The following is a 24,241-nucleotide window of genomic DNA, read 5'->3' on the forward strand; positions in this document are numbered from 1 at the left end:
TCAACTACTTGTTATCGATTGCACGAAAAATCGGAAGACTCGGTCCCCCGTTTGTCATTTTATCGGCAACTAGGTGGACATTTATTTGGAGAAATGAAAATTGCATTTACCCCATAGCCGGCTACTGGTCCAATACCATGTCCAATGTAGGGATCGGCGTACTCACGCCCGTAACTGTAACATCAACGCATGAGCATATTAAACATCCGTTTCATCATCTGTACCTGCTCGCTGCACGTTCGGGAACGATGCAAGAATTGCGAAAGTGGAAGGACGAAGAAGAAACGAATAAACCAAGGACATACATACTCAGGATCTGTCTAAGGATTACGAGTAGGATAGTCAGGTTTATCGATAGGACTATCATCAGGTGGGTAGCATTCGATGTATCTGCGACTCCTGAGAGCTCGACCACGACGACGGATTCGTCTGGGAGGAAAGGTCTCTTGGTGAACGTCGATAAATCTAAAGGTAGATTCAAACGATAATCGTCATCACAGGATCTGCTTCGTAATTTCGCGTCACCCCTTACGGTCAATAGAACGGGTAAAAATAAAAGTACAGTTGCACTGCGAGATCTTGAAACTGTTGCGCTCGACGTAACGTCAGAAATCTATAATTAACGTTAACTTAAAAATAACGCAACGGAATGTAGTGCACGGAATGTCAGAAGAAACATGAAGTACATAGAAGGTTTACAGCGGAGAATCTTCCAGTCGATACTCTCCCGTGCGAGAGAAGGTCCTCGGGTGCGAGTGGTTGAGCGATTAATTCCGCGGAAAAGCGGGAAATAACGCCGGACACCCGTCCCAAAGAACCATAATCTGCCCATCGATCGGTGGGGTCCGCTGGAAAGCACGTCTGCCGGAGAAAGAGGTAGACGCGACGTCGAAGACCGTAAGGGGTAGAGATAAGTTAGAGGAAGAAGGTAGGAGAGTAGAGCCCGAGGGATAACGCGGAGGAGGCCGTCGACGGGAGTAGTGGTGCGCTTACCCCGCGACTGCGGCATATCCTGCGACCGGTTGTGCCGCAGCTGCAGCTGCGCTGTATGCGCGCGCAGCCACTGCCGTGTAGGTCGCTGCAGCTGCGTAGGTGGCCTGCTGCGCCGTCGAGAGGGGCGTCTTCAGCAACGGTGACGCTGCAGCTGCTGCTGCCGCGGCCTGAAACAGGAACCATGACCCGCCATGCAAGGCTCAAGCAAGCTCCAAGACAGACCAGACAGGATGTCCTAGCGGAGAAACGGTACTAACGCGTCCTCTTCCCGCGCTTCGTAAAAGTCCTTGCACGCTTCGCCAATAAGCATTCCAATTTTCCTTCTATTTTCCCATCGAGACTTTCGAATGATCGGAAACGCGTAGCTATGATCACGGGATAGTATCGTCGTCTCATTTTCTCTTTATCTCTGTCGGAGTCTCTCGGTAGAGGGATGTTTGTAAATCTTTTTATTCAATTACGAGGATTCGTAATCGCCTTCCTTTAGCCCGTGACGTGCAAGGACATTTACGGATGCGTTTTTAAAGCATACGGATGAGACGGACAGACGTGGTTCGCTTGCGATATTTTTCCGCGCGGTTGTTTACACGCGAAGCTCGGAAAGTTTTATTCCGAGCGTTGTTTGAACAACGGAAGCCGTTTCGTCCATATGCCACGGTGCAGATAGTAAAAAGTTTCGAGCACTCGGCTAAATGTGGTTCTCGAAGCTACTGCTCTCTGTCGATCAAAGCTCAAGGAGGCGTGACTTATGTACAAAGAATGATGCGAGAATGATCGTATGTCACGTATCCGTCGAAATCGATTTCCGCGACCGCGGTGCACATGATCGATCTCGTCTATCGGCCAATGGAAACGTGTCCCACGGGAATGGTCACGAATAGATTTCCCGGTAGAGGAGAACGCGAGGAAATAGACACGAGTGTGCGGCGTAACTCGCGTACAAAAGAAGAAATCAAATGCCAGCAGTGATTTAGTAACGAGACGATAACTGTTCCAGATAACTCTCGAACCCGGCCAGTATCGATGTTCGCGTTGAGATTAAGACGTATCTAGTCGGTATGCCATTTATTATGGAGCAAACGCGGCATCTACGTGCATGCATCTAGAGTGCAAGTGTATCTCCTCTAAAGATATCTCTCTACCGCGGGATTTCACCTGTCAAAACGCTCTTACGCTATTTTCGTCCCGTGTCGTCGAATCGCGATGCTCGGGGATAAAGGAGTTCCTTTTCCACGCGAATCCTTGGATGGATCCGACATTTTTCCACGAAAAAGGAACAATTTGCGGGTATCTCCGATTTTTCAGAAGCTTCGAATCTTTGGTGAGAAAGAGAGATAAAAATTGGAAATATTTTTTCATCGAGCAAATATCTTGGATAGGTCCGACATTTTTTGACGAGAAAGGAACAACTCGCGAGGATCTTCTATTTTTCACAGCCTTCGAATCTTAGATGAGGAAGAGAGATAAAAGTTGGAAATAGCTTTTAACCGAATGAATATCTCAGATAGATCCCGATATTTTTCGACGAGAAAGGAACAACTCGCGATAATCTTCTATTCTTTAAGTGCTTCTAATTTTAGGCGAGAAAGAGGGATAAAAGTTGGAAATATTTTTTGATCGAATGAATATCTTAGATAGATCTGACATTTTTTGACGAGAAAGGAACAACTCGCGATAATCTTCTATTCTTTAAGTGCTTCTAATTTTAGGCGAGAAAGAGGGATAAAAGTTGGAAATATTTTTTGATCGAATGAATATCTTAGATAGATTCGACATTTTTTGACGAGAAAGGAACAACTCGCGATAATCTTCTATTCTTTAAGTGCTTCTAATTTTAGGCGAGAAAGAGGGATAAAAGTTGGAAATATTTTTTGATCGAATGAATATCTTAGATAGATCTGACATTTTTTGACGAGAAAGGGACAATCTTTGGACGATCTTTGATTCCTCAGATGCTTCGAATTTTAGATGCAAATAGAAATAAAAATTGGAAATATTTTTTGATCGGACAAATATCTTTGATAGATCCGATACTTTTCGACAAGGGGGAAATAATTCGTAAAAATCTTCTATTTTTCAGATGCTTCGAATCTTAAATGAGAAAAAGAGATAAAAGTTGGAAATATTTTCTCATCGACCGATGTTCAAATTTAAGTTATATGCACTGTGTAATTTAATTCGACGTCGATGAAAGGTGTATCCATTGCTCGCGATTTTCCTGGAATTATCCATTCGACGGATCGAAGTCGGGCTTATTCCATCACCGTCTTTCGCAGAGGGTTTAAGTGCTCCGAAATTAAATTCCGCCTTTAGTTCTCTTCCGTTTTATTAAACTTCTTCTCGCTTGTAATCCCGAAATCGTATTATTCGTCAAAGAAATTCTGCTGTGCTTTCTTAAACGAAATCGTCAGCATCGGTCGGAAGTCGAGGATTCGCCTGGTTCTCATATTAATGAAACGCGGACCATTTGGCAGATTAGGATCTTTTAATTAACCGTATAGGTTTCGCGTAGCTCCAAGCAAACTGGGTTTCCCCAGAGTACGATTTGAATCTCCATATTTTTCTACTTTCTTTCTTTAAATTTAACCATATACTGCGAACAAATTTCCCGAAACTTTATAGTAATTACAATTTTAATATTTCTTTCTCCTTTTACATTGCATCGAACCGGGTACTGGAGGATTTAAAATTTTGAAAGAAATTCATTGCGAGTACAAGAGATTCCGTTTTTACGAATGAACAAGGCTTTCACAGGATTACGTACAAAAATTCTCGTTTCCGTCAAAAGCATAATTTCAATGGTTGGTTCCTTTTTTTTTCTCTTTTAAATAAATGCGAATTAAAATTAGAATTAAAATCCTTTTCAGAAATTTATAGTAATTGCAGGAGGTTCGGTACTCGACGAACGACCGAGGCTTTCAGGGCTGTACAAAGAAATTCTCGGTCCTCCCGGGGGCACCGCTCGAATATTTTTCGTACTTTCTTTAAGAAATAAAATTAGGAACGGGGGATTGAAAATTTCGAAGTAATTTACAGCAATTACAAGAGGTTCGGTACTCGAGGAATGACGGAGCCTTTCAGGACTGCATAAAGAAACTCTCTCACGCGGGCGAGAACTTAAAGTGCACCCTGCGAAACGTTCCTTCAGCCGTGGAACGCTCACTTCCGAAATAAGCGGACGTTTTTCACGGCACGATGATTAATGACTACTCTCCGACAAAGTCGCGTTCTTTCGCCGAGTATCCAGCGAACTTCTCATAAATCATAAGACCTCGCGCAATAATCGTAGTTGATTTCTTCTTTCGCCAATGTCCCGGGTAACTCAAGGAAAGCCAATATCTCTCGATTTCTTCGTACAACAGTGACACGAACAGTGCTCGAATCCAAACTCCAAAACGACTGCAAGTTTTCGAATACGATTCCCAGCCTAGAACTCTTCGAAGTCTCGAATTTTTGGAAAATTATTAGAAATTATTAAAAATTCTCGAGACTTCCAAATCTATTAAGATTTTTAAAATTCTTAGGGTTTGAATAATATTCGAAGTGACTCGAATTCCTCGTCAAATACACTCATCGATACGAGACAAGAAACGAAGTACTCATTCGCGAATTTTCGAGCATTCTTTATCCTCTAAGATTTATAAATTAGAATTAAAAACAGGGTAAGGAGATAACACCTTATGGTGCTTCGAATCTCTTCTATAAAGTGTATTTTTAATCCCAATCTATAAATCAGAGAAATCAGGAAGAAAAAGAAAATAAAAATTCGCGAATCATTAACTACAGTCTGAATTTTTACTCTACAAAAATTCGAAATGACTCGAAGTTTCTCAAATCGCAACATTACAAATCCCCTCCAAATCCCATCTACCTCTACGTCATACTTTTAAATCAATCAAACGTCTAACAACGAAGAAAAAAAAAGACACGAAATAAATAAAAAGAAAAAGAAAAAGTCACAAATCTGACAGAAAAGATAAACACTTGTTCACGTTAAACACTAAGATATCGTTTTATCATTCCATCAACATCGATTGACACACCAGAAATAAAGCTCCCCGTCGTCCAAATTCGCAAAATATCGCGGAAAATCGCGGAATATCACGATATATCATAATATATCACGAAAAGTCGCGAAATATCGCGAAAAATCGTGAAATATCACGACATATCACGAAATATCGCGAGAAATCGTGGAATATCGCAACATATTACGAAATATCGCGAAAAATCGCGGAATATCGCAACATATTACGAAATATCGTGGAACATCACGAAATATCACGAAAAATCGCGGAAAATCGTGGAATAGCATGAAATATCGCGAAATATCGCGGAAAATCGCGGATTTTCCATGGTAAATTCTCGAACGGCAAAGGACGAGCCGTGAAGACGAAAACAGGGCTTTACAGCACCGGAAACTTCTCTGGACCGGACTCTACCCTGTCCTACCCCTAGAGACGGAGGCACGACGCCGGAAAGAAGCATCCGCGGCCGAGGATCGTGGAAAAGGGGAAAACACGGCGCGGGAGAAGTTTCTAGGTCGTGGTTGATTTCCAAATGCGAGACACGTTCCTCGTTGCGCGATTTTGGCCGGGATATTTCGCGGAATGTGGGTCAAGTGACACTCTGCCGGTCTGCCTGTTCTCCACGCTGTTTAGCCAACCGGACTACTCCGAGCGTGGAAATTATTTAACGTTCCTTGAAATCCTGCAACTTATTACCCGACTGCTATTCCATTTAATCACCGAGGTCCGAAAAATCGACTCTGACGTGCAGTTAAACTCGTTATTTCTGTCGTTTCAGATCGTTAGGGGTAGGTACTAGGGGTGGGTCTGACAGAGAGTTGCAAAAAGTCTCGAAAAGATCCTGCTATTGGCAGTATTTTAGAGCTAAGACGATAGTGTCACGATGGTGAACGCATTTTTGTATCAATAGTGGATGGATCATTAATTATTTAATTAAACAAGGCAATTTCTGAGAGATCGTCCAATAAATTTTGTCGATTTTTATGATTGTTTCCCATTTTTTGGTGACAAGTGGATTGAACATTTCTAGATGAGTTATAGTACCGATAGTAGCAATGTGGTTCTAAAGTGAATCTGTTATCAGAGTACTGTGTTTAGAATTGCTGGCTGACCAATGCATAGATTATCTACTGTGCAGAGAAGAGAAGATGGATGACAGAATGGACTAGCTGTTTCCGTTTGAATCTATCTCCGATGCTCCAGTATCTCTTATTTTCGTGTTATTAATAATAAAATTTGATACGGTACTCAGATAAATTACGCCAGTATCGTATTTACATTTCCTTTATAACCATGATCAATTTTCATTCTATATTCACAGCAATATTCCCTATTTATCTAATTCACCATCTTTGCTACTCGAGTCTGCACATTTTGATATTACAAATGTACCATTTTCATTTACAAATTTCGAATTTAGCGTTGAAGAACTGACAAAACCTCGGAAAAATCTCGGTATGGCTTCGATAAAAATAAATAAATCGTTATATATTTACACGTATCGGTAAAGGATACTTGAACGATACTTCAACTCTCGGTCGATCAAATACCGAATTTCGCCGGAACGGAAATCGGGTCCCCGGTACTCGGAATAGAGAATCGGATTAAACAGGGAATATCGGAAAGGACGTCGATATTTACAGCGTATCCAACGAAACGCGAATTACAATCTGCCTAAAACGTTCCGGCACAAAGCTGCTCGCACTCGATACTTAATTTCAGCGCGGTTAAGAGGTGCATCCCGCGGGGTCGATTAACCCTCGGTTATTTCGGAGGGTGGTCGCGGAGGCGGCCGGAAACCACCGTTACAACGTCCGTCGCTGATCGTTTTCCTTTTTCCACGCTCGTTTCCGTCCCCCCTTTCCTCGTCGAATCCACCTTCCGTGAAACGGCGAAACCGCAGCGGGGATCTCGCGTTTACGCCGGCCTGGTTCACGGGTCAGATGTTACGTTAACGATCTCCTCTTTCCGACCTAACGTTTCACCGGTAGCCACGGGAACGTGCCTCGATAATTACTCCCTTTCACCCCCGCGCCTCTTTCCCGACGACTCTGCACCAACTACCCCCGAGACCCAAGTCGATCAGTCGTAATTGGTCGGAAGGATTTTGCCCCAGGACACGGAATTTTGAGTAATTCCTCGGGTACTTTGCAGATTATTCCTGGTACTATTTCGTAGAGACGTATAGTTCGGGAAAACTTTCAGTCTGGGTTCATTCCAGGGTGGGGGACAAGATGACAAGATTCCGTAAGTTTCCGCGTGTCTCGAGACTAATGCAATATCGAGATGGGCACGAGTATAGATCTTCGGATGTTTAAGAAATTATTTGGAAGAGAGCGATTTTTTTCTACTATCTATAGTAACTGCATCGTATAGTGCGAATGTTCCTCTACAAAATTAAATTTGTTTTATAGTCGTGTGATTTTTTCTTGCCGAGGTATACCGATTTGAAGCGACGAATTGATTTCAAAAATAATAAAAAAAAAAGATACCTAACCTAACCGATATTTTCAATTTATCTCTTGTCAAGACGAAATTTTTGCCTCTAGGGAAATATATGTTGAAGTTGTTAAACGATGGAATAAGAGTCTTGTAGTTTAAAATTCGATAGATCTTCGCATGTTTATGAAATTATTTGGAAGAGAGTGATTTTTTTCTAATATCCATAGTAACTGCATCGTATAGTGCGAATGTTCCTCTGCAAAATTAAATTTGTTTTATAGTCGTGTGATTTTTTCTTGCCGAGGTATACCGATTTGAAGCGACGAATTGACTTTAAAAATAATAAAAAGAAGAAAATACCTAAGAGTACCGATATTTTCAATTTTTCTCTTGTCGAGACGAAATTTTTGTCTTTAGGGAAATATATGAGCCGCTTATTTTGAAATTGGTGTAACTTCATTCATAGCCATCAAAAATATATTAATTAATATTAGCATATTAAATTATGCCAATGTTAATGTTAATTATGCTAATTGAGATGATAAATTTGACACCCTTAGAAACCCAAAAATATTATTCTACTATGTTATCTGTCATCCATATTTTTAAATTTAATCCAACGCAGACCCTTCAATATCTCAATATCGATTTGAACATAAATGGATTTACGCCATTTTAAAAATAAATGGCTTATATGTTGAAGTTGTTAATCAATGGAATAAGAGTTTTACATTTTAAAATTCGAAAATTTTACCCCCACTGTCAATTCATATCTCACCCTATCCTAACGCTATTGAGAGTTACTGCTGAATGAAAGTCTCCAGTTACGAATTTCTCGTTTTCTTCGTTATTAATTATCACGCGTAACGAGCAGCGTCGAAGACCGGAAGCTGCGCGAAATCCCCGGAATGAAGCCATCGGGCGCGCGAAATGACGCGACGTTGATTTATGAAGAGAAGAGGGAGGCTTCCACGGACCACTGCCTCTCTTCCAGGGAAGCCCGTAAATCCTGGCCGACAGGCAGGATTCCCCGTGGCCGGTTCCGTGTGGCGAGCGAAGACGAGTCTCCGTGCCATCGGAAGGGATCCGAATCGTTGGCTCGGGCCCGAGCAGGAAATTAGCCGCGGAAAATTCCGTGGTCGCGATTCGACGCACGCGCCACACCCGGAAATTTACGACGTCGCATTTTTCCCGCCTATCTGCCGGTCGATCGTTCGTGCTCCATTTACATTTCATCCCACGGTGACGCTTCCGCAAACCTCTTCCTCTTTTCTCTTAAACCCCCTCACTTCCGTGCGAAAATTTTGACATAACCTCTACGCCTGCTTTACTTCCATTGCTATGCTCCACGCGGAAGTTTACGTCGCAATTGCACAAGCTGTTCCTCGTTAACTTTTGTGTTCTGTGCAAAAATTTCTACGTAATCCCTTTTCCCTTTATTTCCTTATGAAATTTCGACATAACCTCTACACTTCCTTTACTTCCACCGCCATCTTACATTCGTAATACGCCTTTACTTTTTCTCATCAACATTTGCGTTTCATGCGAAAATTTCGACATAACCTCTACACCTGCTTTACTTCCATCGCTACGTTCCACGTGGGAGTTTTCGTCGCAATTGCATAACCTGTTCCTCGTCAACTTTTATATTCTATGGCAAAAATTTCTATGTAATCCCTTTATTTACTTATGAAATTTCGACATAACCTCTACACTTCCTTTACTTCGACCGCCATCTTACATTCGTAATACGCTTTTACTTTTTCTCATCAACGTTTGCGTTTCATGCGAAAATTTCGACATAACCTCTACATCTGTTTACTTCCATCGCCACGCTCCATGCGGGAGTTTACGTCGCAATTGCACAAGCTGTTCCTCGTCAATTTTTGTATTCTATGCGAGAATTTCTACGTAATCCCTTTTTCCTTTATTTACTTATGAATTTTGGACATAACCTCTACACTTGCTTTACTTCGACCGCCATCTTAGATTCGGAATAGGCTTCCGCTGTTTCTCGTCAATGTTTGCATTCCATGGGAAAATTTCGACGCGAAAATTTTTATACAATCCCTTCTCCTATTTCCCTTTTAATACGAGGAACAAAGGTGCGAAAATTCGTGTATAACCTCGTGTCGTTTTTCGATTAACCACCATGTCTGACGCAGAAGTCTTTGTCGTAACTGCTTTTGATATTTCTCAACTTTTGTGTTCGATATGGAAATTTCGACGCGACAGGTCTCACGCGAAAATTTCTTTGTAAACCCCTTTCTCTGCCTCGTATTAACCATCGTAATCGACACGCGAAAATTTGTACATAACCTCTACATCGTTCTCCGCTTAATCGCCATGTTTGGCGCAAGAGCTTTCGTCGTGACTGCTTCTACTTTATTTTCTAAAGTTTTGTGCTTAATATGAAAATTCTGACGCGACTGGTTTAATACTAAAATCTGTTCGAATTATCTTTTTCTTTTTCCATTTAGCTCTCGTAATCGACACGGAAATTTCAACATAACCTCTACAGCTTCCGTTTAACGTTCGACGTAGAAATTTTTATCGTAATCTTCAATTCTTTTTCTCTCTTTTCCCTCATAGTAATCCCTTTCCCTTTTTCCCTCTCAACTCTTGTATTTCACACAAAAATTTCTTCCCAACTCCTTTCGTTTTCTCCCTTTGACCCCACGTTCGGAGCGAAGATTTCATAAATCCCACCCTTTTTCCCTTAAGCCCCGTGTTCAACGCGAAAACTTCTTTATAACCTCTTTTCCTTTTTTCCTTACCCCCATTCAACGCGGAAACTTCTTTATCGCGAGTTTGTTTACTCCGTTGTTGCTCTTAAACGAAGCCCCGTTTGCCTCGCTGTAATTTCCTCGCGTTTCGATCTTGCATCGTGGAAAAATTCTAAAGGCGACTGATCCGGTATCTCGAAGTTTCGTAATAGGATATAAATTCATTAGACATGCTAATCGCAATGCTAATCGAAAGAAATGAATTTTCCAGCGGAGGAAAACTCGGTGAAATTAGAATACCGAATCGGATAAGAAGAGAATAAGATCAGCCGGGATCTTGGTATCTATGCGCTCTAGGGATCCCCAGCATCCTAGCGTCCTAGGGGAAAGAGGCATGCCTCCTATGTATGCAAACACGCGTAAAAACGTCCGGGGAAGTTTCGCGCACAAAGCACAACGAACGAGTCGGATATCGTGGTGTGATCTGAGAGCATCCCCGATTGAAACAGGCTACGTTCCTACGTATATGTACATGGCGCGTGGCGAACGCAACTAGGGTGGAATGCTTCTAACGTGGAAAGTTTCTCGCGGTGGAGATCGATATGCTCGAAACGCAACTATTTCTCGCGCAAGTAGCGAAATTTCGCCCAACTATGCTGCGAATTTCCAACCGCGAGTATCCCCGACCGAGTGAGGGGTTGTTTCCACGAGTTCCATGAACCCGGGGGCGAACGAATCGACGTTTCGAGGATCGAGTCCACCGGCGAGGTTCGTTCCGGCTCGTTTAGGCTCGTCCGACGAGGCACTCGAGGCGTCGTCGAGCATCTGGAATTGCGGCAGTCGCTAATCCGCGCTGCCTTTCGTCAGAAGCTGGAGAACCGCCCCGTCGCGCGACGACTAGGGGTGGCTAACACGTTCTCGATTAAGTCGCCGGCAGAGAACTAATTTCGAGGAGGGTGAAACTGTCGCCGAGGGGTGTCGGCTGTGGAGCTCGGGGGGACGGAGTGGAGACGGGAAGGGGTGAACTCGGGCAACTATAAACTAGCTAAACAACTCTTTCTAAGATACTCGCCGGCTCTGCGGAGTGCTCACCAATTGCAGCCATTGCTTGCAGCCAATCGCGTTGGATCTTCGTGTTAATGGAGGGAGGGGATGCAGAAACAGGGGAAACTTCGAGTTCCCGTACAACTTTCCTTCTCTTCCCTTATTTCTTTAAATTCACAATTTCCTTTGTTTATCATTTCTCCATTTCTCGATGTTTCTGCATCGCTTCGAAAGAAAACGTTGAAGCTATCGGAAAAATCGCGGTTGTTTGATGATTATGAGAAAAATTGCAGTCGTCGGCGAGGAACTTTTTCTCATCGGTGGAAATTATGACACACACATTACTTCCTACATAGTGTTCTCAAGATACAATATCGCGTATGTCTACGTAAAAGCGACAAACCCAAATGGTCACTTTCTAATAACAGTAAAAAAAGGAATAAGTAGAAGAAGAAGAAGAGTGAGAATAAAAATAACGATGATACAAAAAGGAAAACGAAAACTACCAATCGCATGCATTACACTGATTCGTCAAAAGAGGAGAATCAAAGGAGATATCAAACATTCGGGGATGATGCACAGAACAGAGGGAGAAGCTTTATAGAATCGCAACGATAGAGGCAGACATAGTTACTCTGGGGTTTGAAAGAAAGAGAGAGAGAGGGAGAGAGAGAGAGAGAGAGAGAGAGAGAGAGAGAGAGAGAGAGAGAAAAGGAAAATCGTTCTCGATACCGAAGAAGAGAAGAAAGTAAAGTGTGATACGGATGTGAGTCGGCGGCACGACGATCGGTGAGCACTCCTGATCGGCCAGGTCCAAACGAGGAAGACCACCAAAAAAGACAGGACAGGAGAAGAAGAAAAATAGGGGTCCAAATAGTAAACAAAAAAATAATAATAATAATAAAAACTGAAAAAAATGAAGGAAAAAAAAAAAATAAAAATAAAAATAGACAAACAACGGGCGAAGAAAGTTCACTCAGGGCGGACCCTTAAAATTCCTACCTCCAGGGCGGGTGCTTTAGCCTGAAACACAAACGGCAAACCTGAAAAGTAATTCCGGCCAGTTCGGGACGGGTGATTTAATATGGCGTCGCGTTTAACGAGGGTTCGTTGTTGTTGGTGTCGTAGCTGATCGTTAATTAAAATTATCACCGGTTGCTGTCTGTGTCATGGAACCTATGGATTCGGGCTAGCTCGATTGATCTCTCTGGTGTTCTTACGCGGGAAAATCGATTTCGTGTTCGCGTGTTGTTTCTGTTGCGATGTCTCGGGTGAACGCGGACAGAGAATGAATGTGAATGTGACGACAGGAGGGATGAAAGATGAGTGGAGAAACCAGGCGACAAAATGCAACAAGATGCTGCGCGATCTTGTGACGCGACGGAGTGCAATGCTTTGGTCTCAAGAGACGTTTCTTACACGTTTATCTTCGCTGATCTTTGTTTCTAGAGTTTCTGTCTAGAAAGATTCTGTCTTATGGGATGTTAAATTCTTCGAAATTCCTCAGAATTCCATTGCAATAACGAGATTGAAAACGTCTCTTGACAGAACATCGCGAGACGGTGACAGGTTCTAGGGGAGCTGATTCTGTGGAATCACGTGGAATCGAAGATATATGACACGACTATTAGTCTAAGAATATTTTAACGAGGAGTATTAACTTCTCGCGAATCAGACGTGTCAAGGTATCCACGAATCTTCCGATACGTTCTGGAGGAATACGTTCCCTGAAATTGCAAAAGAGCATCGGGGTCTAATTAGATCATAATCATTCGAAGATAAAGCAAAACGAACAAATGACACTTTTAAATAAATATTTCGTACATTTCGAGATATTGCAATATTACGTCTGATATTAATTGGAATTAAAATTTGAGGAAAATCGGTAGCAGGCTGCGAGATTTTTGCAATTGCGCGAGGCCAAAACAGAGGGACAGTCCGCGAAATGAGCGCGGGGTTCGAAATTAATTTTCATCCCGGGCAGTGGCGAGCTGGAAACGGGCTGTCGAGGGGTAAAGCTCGGAAACGATAGCTGTCGTTACCCGTTTCCTGTGTCTGCTCTTTCGCAATTCCTCTCCCGCTTCCTCCTGTTTTATAATTTCTCTCCTCTTTCTCTCCCCTCTATCTCGTTCGAACGAGATTCACCGTGGATTTTTCGCGTACGGCGGAAGGCTCGAAAGAGAATACGAGAGGGTGAACCGCTGGGATGGCGGAAAAAAGAAAAAGAAAAATAAAAAAATAGAAGAAAATGGACGAACAGGCGGGCGAAAAAACGGACGAGAGTGACGGTAGATGAAAGAACGTAGGAACGAGATAGGGATGGCGTAATTGTTATCGGGCTCTCTGCGTTTCACGTGTGTGCAAGCCTGGCAAAACGTGTCAACTAACGTCAGCTGTTGCTTGAGGCCATTCCAGCTAAACGGGTCCGGAACAGTTGCAGACTTTAGTCAATATTTCTGTGCCTCCTTTTCTCTTTGTTCTATTTCTTTTTTCCCTTCTCTCTTTTTTTTAACTCTTTACCTTTTTCTCTGTTTTTCTTTATTACTTTTTTCTGTTTTATTTTTTTTTTCTTTTTTTTTTGGTTTTGGTTTTGCTTTTCGTTCGTTTTCGTTGTTCGCTTTTACTCCCTCCGCTATACGAACGTACCGTGCTCTGTTTCCGCGACGCGATCGACGACGTTTCGAGTGCCTCGATCGAAAGAGGCTTTGAAATAGCTGCAACAATGAACTCTCGGGGTAAGAATGTCCGACGGTTTGCCATTGTAACGCGGGAACACCGTTTCTCGCTCGATCGCCTAACACAAAGGCTACTTTACTTTGGAATACCGGAATCGGTGACTCTCGCGACTTTGCCGAGGCTACGACGATACCGAGCCTAGCTCCGACTCGATATTTTCCCTGTCCCACGATTCGGGAATAGTGCAGCATCCAAACAGCAAATTTTGGACCATTGTCAACACGTTAACCCTCTGCAGTCGAAAGAAAATTCCTGGAGAGGCCACTTGTGGAAATTGTGGAAATTGTGAAAATTAAAAATCGGTATTAAATTCGTAATTATGTGGAGACACGTGAGATATCGAGATGGAATAATTCCCTGCCTTAATTGATATGCAAATGGCCCCTTTTCGTGTTATCGAATAAGATTTTAACGATTTTGCAAGGGTTTCAAAAAATCGAGAGCAGAGGGTCAAGTATTAATAAAAGTGAAAAGAATTTAGATTTAATTTGGGTAATTAATATTAGATAACTTCGTGAAATTTTTATCGAAGATTCGATATATGGGAAATTTCTTTCACTAGATCTACCACGACCAGTGAAATATCCTGTAGGTGGAGCAACGAAGGAAGAACTTCAAAGAGAATGGAATAAAAGAAATATTGAAAAATCTATAATAAAAGTCGAGACAAAAGACCAGAGCGATAACGCTGAACGAAGAATTTTTAATCATTTAATTTGTAAGAGTTAATACCGAATCTACCATGGCCGGTAGTCGAAGAAATAAAATAAAGACGTGAGAAAAATGGAATGCGAGATATCGGAAAATTGATTATACCTGTATTAAAAGAAAGATCGCAAAGACAAGTGATCAAAGCGACAAAGTTGAATACGAAATTTTTAATTAAAAATTTAAAAAGTATCGGTTGGATCCTGATAAATTTAGCGTTAAGTAATTTCAGAGAAACAGAACACGAGGAGATTTTGAAAAATTGATTATACCTATATTAAAAGAAAACTCGCAAAGACAAGCGATCAAAGTGACAACGTTGAGTGGGAAATTTTCAATTAAAAATTTAAGAACGGCCATTTTGGGCTTTGGTAGGTTCAGTGTTAAGTACACCAGAGTGTATTATAAGAGGAAGGTCGAAAACGATTAGCGATCTCGATTTTTCAGGTCGTCGCTTGGACCGCGTTCAATTTTCCCTCGGCGGAGTAGATCGAGGGCGGAAATCGATACGCAAACAACGATCAACCGGGTTCGTTTACCAATTAATTCACGATAATCTATCGGCAGCGTCTGAAAGGTGATCGATTAAGCGAGCTGACGTTTCAATCTGGCCGTCGGGGGGAGGCGTTGCTCGATTTAATTAAAAACTCATTCGTCGCCGCTCGCGCCCCGGAAACAGAGCACCGGCGACAATTTCCGGCGGAAAATCAGGGAAATCTCGTGTCTCACCTGTAGCCTGTAGTTGGGATCCTGCGTCGCCGCGTGTGCTGCTAGGAACGGGTCGTAATAAACGCTGCAAAATAAAAATTGTACACGTTAGTTTTGTGTCTTCCTGCAAAAATTTGCGAGCAACCAGCGTCTCTTCCTTCTACCATTCCACAATTTTGAGTTTCGTAATCTTTCGTAATCGAATATTATTTTTCTCCGGATATACGAACAGTAAATTATTTCTTTCTTTCTCAAAATTTCTTTAGCGCTTTTGATAAATTTCCCGCTGAATTTTTGCATGGTCATTAACCCTTTGCGTTATCATATCGTGTCTAACTCGTTGCGAGTTCTTTGTGCCAAATCTCAATATAATAGGCTGCATTTATAGTAACTATATATAACATATTTGAACGAGTACGGTGTTTAGCTCGTTGTGAGCTCTTTGTGCCAAATCTCACGATTATAGGCTGTATTTATAATAATTATATTTAACATATTTTAAGGAGTACAAAATTCGAAGAATTTTTATAAATTCTATCCAATTTTATCATGGATGGAATAAATGTACAGTGGTTAATTAAAATTAAATTCGTCTTCCATGTAGAATTTTTCATAATTAAATTATTGTGCAAGGGGTTAAATTATTGTTGATTTCAACCCTTTGGACCTCTTCATCGAAGGTGGTTCAACGTTAATTTTACATAGATATATTATAAAAATAATTAGTATCTCTCACAAGAAGCTCTCACAAAGAAACTTGAAAGAGAGTCAAGAACTTATTTAAAATATTTAATTAAAAATTCTACAAAAATCTTATCATCATATATATAAAGTCCCGATATTATTACCAATATAATCAACAAAGAAAATTTGTTTAAATCGTATCCTACTAACCAACAATCTCTCGAGGTGTCCATCCCAAATAAAATCCCTAAATCACCAGCGAATTATCGAAAAGGAAATTGAAAAAATTAAGAGCGTAAAGGGTTAATGCACAATGTCTGAAGTACTTAATACACGTCGCGTTTCGGAGACTTCAATGCTCGCATAGTTGTTTGGCCAAAAAGAAGCTGGTTGCCTTCGTCACTCTGTAAACGAAACACTCGCGGAAACAGGAAACGGAATTCGTTCTCGTGTCATTGATAGCGGGATTCGAGTGCTCTCTCCTCCTCGACGCTCGATGGCTTCGAATCAGCTTCGAATCAGCCTCGAGTTCGCCGACCGACGAATGCATCGTCGAAGGATCCGATTTATTTCCTCCCCCTGCCCCCCTTTTCACCGTCGAAAATTCCACTGTTTCCGCGACTCGACGAATTTCGCCCACTTCGCGATGAAAGGACCGCGTTCGATCAAATTTCGAAACCGAACGCGTGTCCCCACCCACGAAGCCATCTTTTATCGCTGACGTATTTACACGTTCAGCGCGGATATTCTCGTTCGACGATCGGTCGAGGACCCCCTCGAGGTTCTCGATTTTCAAACGCGAAACGATTTCTCTTTCCCCATTTTCTCGCTGCAAAAATTCCAAACGCGTATAACGTAACCGTAACGAAACGTATCAATCGCGGGCCTTAAATTTCCCAGGATCCGTGCCATTAATAACCTTTGTCTGGAACCGAACGAGCCCGGAGTGAATCGATTCCGCGAACGCGAGATAAAAGTTTCTCGTACGTCATGTCTACTCCCCGTCGAGTTTATCCGTCACTGGTTATCTGGGCTTTTCAGCGGGGCCAACGAAAATTCATAAATCACGGCTCGCGTGTCCTTGCACTGAAAACATGTCGCTATCATCGTGATCGGTGGATCGAGGAACCCCGACGCGTAACAAACGATTTCAACGCGTACGAACGGCCGACCCTTATTTACGAGTAATAAAACTGGCGATTGATCGACGGGAAAATATGGCCGCCGCGCGGAAACATCCGCGACCCGGCAATTTTCCATCGCGCGTTCATCCGTCCCGCGGAATCGTTTAATTAACGAACCAAGCTATTTATCCACGTGCCAACGCGTCTTCTTTTCAACTCGTCCGACAATAACCGACCGAAATTTCGTTACCAAAAATCGTGCAAACGATTCGCCATCCCATTAGAACCGGAACCAACGTCAATTTTAATTTTTTAAAAATCCGGAACGATCCGTTTCAACCCCTCCGAAATTAGCAAACGATAGATAAATTTCCACGCGAAGATTAGCAATGTTGGAATGGTAGCGATCGCGAGGACGAAAGTAAAAATCCGAAACGATCCGTTTCAACACCTCCGAACTTAATAGACGATCGACGAATTTCCACGCGAAAATTAGCAACGTCGGAATGGTAGCGATCGCGTGGACAAAAGTAAAAATCCGAAATGATCCGTTTCAACCCCTCCAAAATTAGCAAATGATAGATAAATTTCCACGCGAAGATTAGCAATGTCGGAATGGTAGCGATCGCGAGGACGAAAGTAAAAATTCGAAACGATCCGTTTCAACCCCTCCGAAATTAGCAGACGATCGACGAATTTCCACGCGAAAATTAGCAACATTGGAATGCTAGCGATCGCGAGAAAGAGAATAGAAATCCAAAATGATCGTTTCAACCCCACCGAACTTAACAGACGATCGACGAATTTCCACGCGAAAATTAGCAACATTGGAATGCTAGCGATCACGAGGACGAAAGTAAAAATCCGAAACGATCTATTTCAACCCCTCCGAACTTAACAGACGATCGACGAATTTCCACGCAAAAATTAGCAACGTCGGAATGGTAGCGATCGCGAGGACGAAAGTAAAAATCCGAAACGATCTATTTCAACCCCTCCGAACTTAACAGACGATCGACGAATTTCCACGCGAAAATTAGCAACGTTGGAATGCTAGCGATCGCGAGGACGAAAGTAAAAATCCGAAACGATCCGTTTCAACCCCTCCGAAATTAGCAGACGATCGACGAATTTCCACGCGAGAATGAGCAACGTCGGAATGCTGTCGATCGCACGTCGAAATTGTGAATTTTTTCCTCGATTTTCCCAAAACGATTCCTCGGATTTCTCCCCACCACCGATCGCCTCGCGTTTGCAAGAAGAGGACCGCGAGGAGTGATCGCGGATTATCAACGAGCCGGATCGTCTACGTTGACTAGAAGGCCGAGTGATCTGTCGAGGGTTCTCCGTGGAAGAAGGAAGTGGTCTCGTTAAGGGAGGTTAGATCGGTGCATGCTGGCTACGACGATTTCGACAGGCAGGCTAACGAGCGAGACACGTGCAGCTGGTCGCAGCGGGCAACCGGATGCTGTCTTCTCGATGACACTCGATGATCCGCGGTGGCGAAAATTGGCGGAATTTCTGCCGGGCCGGCGAGCAACTCGGCGTAACGCAAAACTGAATCGGTTGTTGAACGAAGTGTGAATTTCCACGCGAAATTGCGGCGTCGACGCGGCCGGCTGTTGCGTTCGGGGCACGTGATATATAGGGGAATCCGGGTCAGTGATTTAGATATTCCCGCGACCCGTCGAGAGTCTCGTTAAAAAGATTTTCATCCGACGCCGATGGAATAGCTCTGTTGCAAAGTAGTTTCGGTACACGTCGACCATGTTCCACAGATTGCTTCTAATTTTATTTCGGCCTCGCGAGCTCCCTGTCGCGTCGTTAACGATGCGTCGTTCTTGGACCAATCATTTTTCACGCGTTCCCTGTCGTCAATTTCTCCGCCTTCTTTTTATAATAACGAAAAATAATTAAAAGAATTTGCAAATTTGTCTGCCATTTTTCACAAGACACGGTAGAACTTGAGAAATTGAGAAATTTGTTCTAAAATGGCAGGGTGGTAAAAGATCTAGAAATGGAATTTTGAACGAAGTTGAAGTAGAGAAATCTAAAAGATAATTACCAAAAATTTTTCTCACTCGAGTAGAAATATCATTAACGTGACAATAGTACTTTGTCGCGGCAGTCACGTGTGAGGTACCAAGACGTAAACCTTTCGCGTATTTACCAAAACCAGCTACAACCTACTGAGAATCGCGTATGAAAAGCTGGCGACCAATAAGGGTGAACTATAATACAAACAAAATTTAAAATTGAATTGGTTAAAATGAAGGATTAAAGATCAATTTTATGAGAGATTCCCGTTACCAAGTGAATTTGTCTAATAACATCAAACTTGTAATAAACCACTCTTTGAAATACTATTAATAGCAACGGGAAATGGGATTTGCACCGACACGAATTTACGTCAGTAGCATCTAGGAAGAGTATCATAAACGATATGAATTCCCGTCAGCAGCATTCAGGTAGAGGATTATAAGTGACGCGAATCCGTATCACCGACTTCCAGCGTGTTAATTACATTGCCAATTTTATTTCTACCTTTTCTACCTTGCTTTTCAACTTCCTGCCAAAGTCTCGATATCCGATATATATATTCGATATATATATTCCAAGAACGGTGTTAACATTTAAATCGACACGAGTGTAGCTTGCTCGACAACGCTCGAGTACAATCTCCGTTCTAAAACAACAGCCCCAAGAACGAGCAACCAGACCTACAGAGTCCCGAACTTCGCGCGACCATATTCCCATCCTTTGTGCCGGAACAAGCACCCGAACGACTTCTTCTGTCCCCGGAACACGGGGTAGCTTCTCCCATTCGCGGACTTAAACCGTGTATCTCTTAAACTCCGTCACGCGACTGTTTAAACTCGCAAACTTTCCCCTACCAATTAAGCCTCTGCGAGACCACCTTTGAACCCGAGGTGAACTTTGCTGCTTTGCAACAGAGAGTTTAAAGGCTACCCTCTGTGATCGCGCAAGCGAATATACCGATTGCGAACATCGATCATCCGTATTCCATTCGTCCATCCTCGAATCGCCGATTTAACTCTTCGCGGATGCCGGTCACGCGAAAGCCTATGGAAATTAATCTTCAGCTTCAGCCCGGCTTTGTATAAGAAATTCGATACGAAGATAAGATAAGTCGCCGAGTGGGGAAGTTCAGTTCCGAGTTCGAAATACACCGTCGTGTTTGCGATTTAATTCAAAGACACACGTGGCGAGAAGCGAAGAAATGCTTGGTAGCTTCTCTCCAGGTGCACGTTCGGGTTTTCGACGGCGTTCGCAGAAACGCGTCCGCGAAGAGTTAAGTAGATGGCGAAAATATCGGAGAGGATGGTTTCACTTTCACAGGTGACTTAACGGGAATGTACGAGAAATTTTACGCGAAATTCCGCCATGACAGGTACACGTGGAGCGATACCGCGGTTCCGGTGGCCCGCTCGCGACGACGAGGTACGAAGAAGGTTGCAGGTCTATGCGACAGGCGTCCAGGCGTCCAGGACGACGCGCCACGTCGGCGTCTACTTACGCAGGTGCAAAGGGATGCAGGGCCGTGGCTGCAGCCGCAGCTGCGAGCGGCCCAGGGTTCCTGGCAAGAGCCAATGCTGCTGCACTGGTCGGAAAGGCTGCTCTCGCAGCGCCTACTCTTCCTCGTTGGATGGCCACTCCTCTCAGGGCTGCGGCTGTAACAACACACACACATGCGAATGCTTGCCTACCTTCTCGTAGCGCTTTTATAGCCGTGGTGAGTTCTCTTTCGGCTTTGAGTTCTCCGCGAGTTCTCTTCGCCGGCCATGACCGCTTCGCTGCTTCCTGTGAACGCGACTCTCTTCCGTGGAAGAAATTCGTCGGGTGGGCGACGACGAGACGAGACGAGACGATATCTCACGTTGAAACGATAATTTTCAGAGTATCGAACGGATTCGGGGAACATTTCCAAGGTGGACGGAGTCGTCCGTGCGACCGCAGCGCCTCCTACGCGGAGGAGGACGCCTTTCGTCGCAAATCGCTTCGGTTCACCTTCTCGACGGTGTTCCGGGAGAATAGAAGTAGCGGAAGTCAGATGTCTGGAGGGAAGATTAGAAGCGGGTGAATAATCGGAGAAGATCATGGATGAACGGAAGCCTCGCGAGTCGCGGGCAGCCGGAGCTGATCCGGATGCAGCTACGAGGAGATGGCATCGTGGATTTTTCTGCGAGAAGCGACGATGGAGCGAATGCGAGTCGGAGATCGCTATGCAGTCGTGGCTGCGACGTTACCGATCCAGTCGAGCGGAGCAAACGAATCCCGAGAAACCGACCACGTCCAAGGCACAACACACGAAGCACTTCGACAACCAACGACGCGTGCAGCTGAACGCTTCTTTGGAATCGGACGAAGCAACCGTGATGATCGCGAAGCCTTTGAAGTCCATCATGAAGTCAGGCACTCAGGCAAAGCCCCCGAGCACGGTCAGATTCGAATTACCCCCGACGAGAGACAACGCCGATCAGAGGACCAAACAGCCCAGCCTGCTGGACAGACTCCGGAGATTGCGAGAGAGACCGGCGTGCAGGTTGCTGACAAGCCTCATTTTCTGCGTCGTGTTACCCTGCTGCTTGATCTACGTGGGTATCCACTACGCGAATAAATTGAACACTCGCAAAGTGGCGTTCTTCAGAGGAAAGTCGTTCACTTGAAAAGCTCTAGGTATAATAGGAACTCCGATGAATCGAGAATGAAAGAAGAGGCCAAACCTCGAGGAAGACATTCCGAATAGATCGAAGGCTATGCATGGAATTCGAGAAGACACGATAGACCAGGCTTGCCTTCTAGCTAGACCATGCCCACGACCCGAATATTTCACCCAAAATTGCATCCGGCTTCGTCAGCGTCAAAGGAGACACTGTGTCGATGGGCTAGCCATAAATATAAAAGCCATCTTTTTCCCAGCATCTGGTCTTACACTCGTGGACACGTATGCATTTATATGCAAGGTGCAGCCACCTGGCGAGTATCTCTGAAAAAGAACGCTTGCACGAGTCCTCGAGCAAACCGTAAAACCGAGTCCGAGTACTGGAGAGTCGAATCGACTCGGAATACCTCGCGGAAATAATCCCACGGGTTGGCTGAAGCTAATGGGAGACTGGTCTTTAGACAGACAGATAAAACCCGGCTGATCAGCCGAGCATTCCGATGGAGGAGAGGTCGGTGGATGTCGATTGAGCGAGTGAAAGCTGGCGCGCAAAGAGCGAGCTTTCAGCGTTTAACGACCACGGACGAGGAATTTGGTCGGCTGTTGGAGCGACAATTAGGAAGAAATCGGCTGTTCGGCGAGCTCGTTCCACTGATGGGACCCTTCGAAGACGACGCCTCTTTCGGTGCCCGGAAATGGCTGCGTCGACGGCGAATCCGGGCCTCGATTGATCGCAGACAGGCTCCCTTTGATCAGGACAGCGGAGCGATAAAAACTCGTGTTTCTGCCTACCTTTTGTCCGCGCCGTCACCTTTTGTCTGCGTGTGTCTCAACTAACTCGTGCGCTCCACGCTTCCGCGTGGTCCACGGCCAACTTCCGCCTCCGAGAGATCAAGGAGCGAATCTTTTCTTTCCCTTCTTTTCACGCCCGGTTTTTCTTTCGTTAAAAGCCCGTTCAAACGAGTGGCAAAGGAGTGACTTGTACAGCAAAGTGCTGCCAACTGACAGCGCTTAATTGTAATTACTCTAAGTATAACGTGTTCCCGATAATTAATAATTAGTCCAACTAGTCGCTGCTAATGATCTGGATAATTTGACGATTTCATTTTCGCAATATTGATTTCTACTATGGATTAGGCGAAGTATCGTTACTTTTGCTTTCTGTTCGAACGCTCCCAGTCTCTTCGGGAAACAGATGCCTCCGTGGCGATTAGTATAAAAGAGAGAATACTGGCGCAGCTGGTTACAGGCTATAAAACTGGATACAACGAGCAACAAGTAAACAACAACAATCAACAACAACAACGGAATAATTATTAAACAATCAACTACCGTGCAAGTGTCGCACGTGTGGTTAGCGCGAGCGCAGAACGGAAGTTAACGAGGCCGCTCTCGACTGGATGGTTACAGAAGCCAGACCGACAATCCGGCGCTATTCGGTACAAAAACTCGGGTGCGTCAAGAAACAAGACTAGAGCGTGATGCATTTACAGCAGGCACATTCCAAAAACACATTTGGTAGGGTTGCGAGAGTTAAGAGTTAAACAAGAAAACCGGAACGATGCGACGACGCGATCTGTGGCCGGAAGTTGCCCCGGTTTCCCGAACCCTCGCGTTCCCTTTGATCTCGGGGGGGAAACTGCATCGGGTTTTCCGTGTCTCTAACGGGAAGGAATTTTGCTAGCCCGTCTTCGTCGGATTTCGCGACGTGCGAGCCTCCAATTAACGATAATTAATTAACCGGCTAACGACCGGATGCTCGCCGGGGTTCCAGCTGATGAACACGGACCCGTGACAAGCCGGATGTTCCATAACGAGGCTCGAAATGGTCAAAAATCGCGAGGATTCAATTTCGCGAGAATTACTACCCCACCCTGACGTGCACCCCTCGCGCGAATAAAGAGACGCGATTCCAAACGCTGGAGAAAAGTGATAAATAAAAATAAAATTTCGAGTCTTCGATAAAGATGGGAAAATAAGGGGGAAGAAAAGAATACCGCGTTTTCGACCACAGATCGATGATCGTCGCGCGTGACAACGTCGCCCTAAATGGCGCGTGGGGTTCGCTAATTAACATCGGTAATGCGTGTCCCAGAGAGAACAAGGGTGCTGCGGGGGTGTGTGAAATCGGAGAAAAAAGAAAAAAAAATGATAGAAGAAAAGGGGAGAAGGGAGAAAGAAACGGTGGTGCTCGACGATGCAACAGCACCGCCGCTTCCGGTGTATTCTCCCCGGTTCGACGTGTCTCGTTGTTTCGTTCTTCCAACTCGAAGATCCCCTCGACGCTGCGGATCGTAACTTTTTAGCTTTTTCACCCGGAGGAAACGCATCCGTTATTGTCCGTGTGCGTCGCACGACGAGGGA

The 24,241-nt window shown here is 44.1% G+C and overlaps 1 protein-coding gene across 7 annotated transcripts in view; it reads right to left on the reverse strand.

Annotated features, from left to right (window-relative positions):
- Nucleotides 1–24,241, reverse strand: part of LOC108555770 (RNA binding protein fox-1 homolog 2) — a 278,578-nt gene that overhangs the window by 6,772 nt on the left and 247,565 nt on the right. For 2 of the 7 annotated variants that reach the window (XM_017911573.1, XM_017911566.1), the window contains 5 exons: nt 20,732–20,885; nt 15,407–15,470; nt 13,622–13,648; nt 994–1,160; nt 111–174 (listed from right to left, as the gene is read on the reverse strand). In XM_017911573.1, the coding sequence (XP_017767062.1) occupies nt 111–174; nt 994–1,160; nt 13,622–13,648; nt 15,407–15,470; nt 20,732–20,885 (476 nt within the window). Of the gene's footprint in view, nt 1–110; nt 175–993; nt 1,161–12,235; nt 12,257–13,621; nt 13,649–15,406; nt 15,471–20,731; nt 20,886–24,241 lie in introns of all 7 variants that reach the window. The other 5 variants (XM_017911568.1, XM_017911570.1, XM_017911569.1 and 2 more) reach the window with 5 other exon arrangements.

The sequence above is a fragment of the Eufriesea mexicana genome, unplaced genomic scaffold (assembly GCF_001483705.2).
Source record: "Eufriesea mexicana isolate 0111107269 unplaced genomic scaffold, ASM148370v2 scaffold265, whole genome shotgun sequence".
NCBI lineage: Eukaryota > Metazoa > Arthropoda > Insecta > Hymenoptera > Apidae > Eufriesea > Eufriesea mexicana.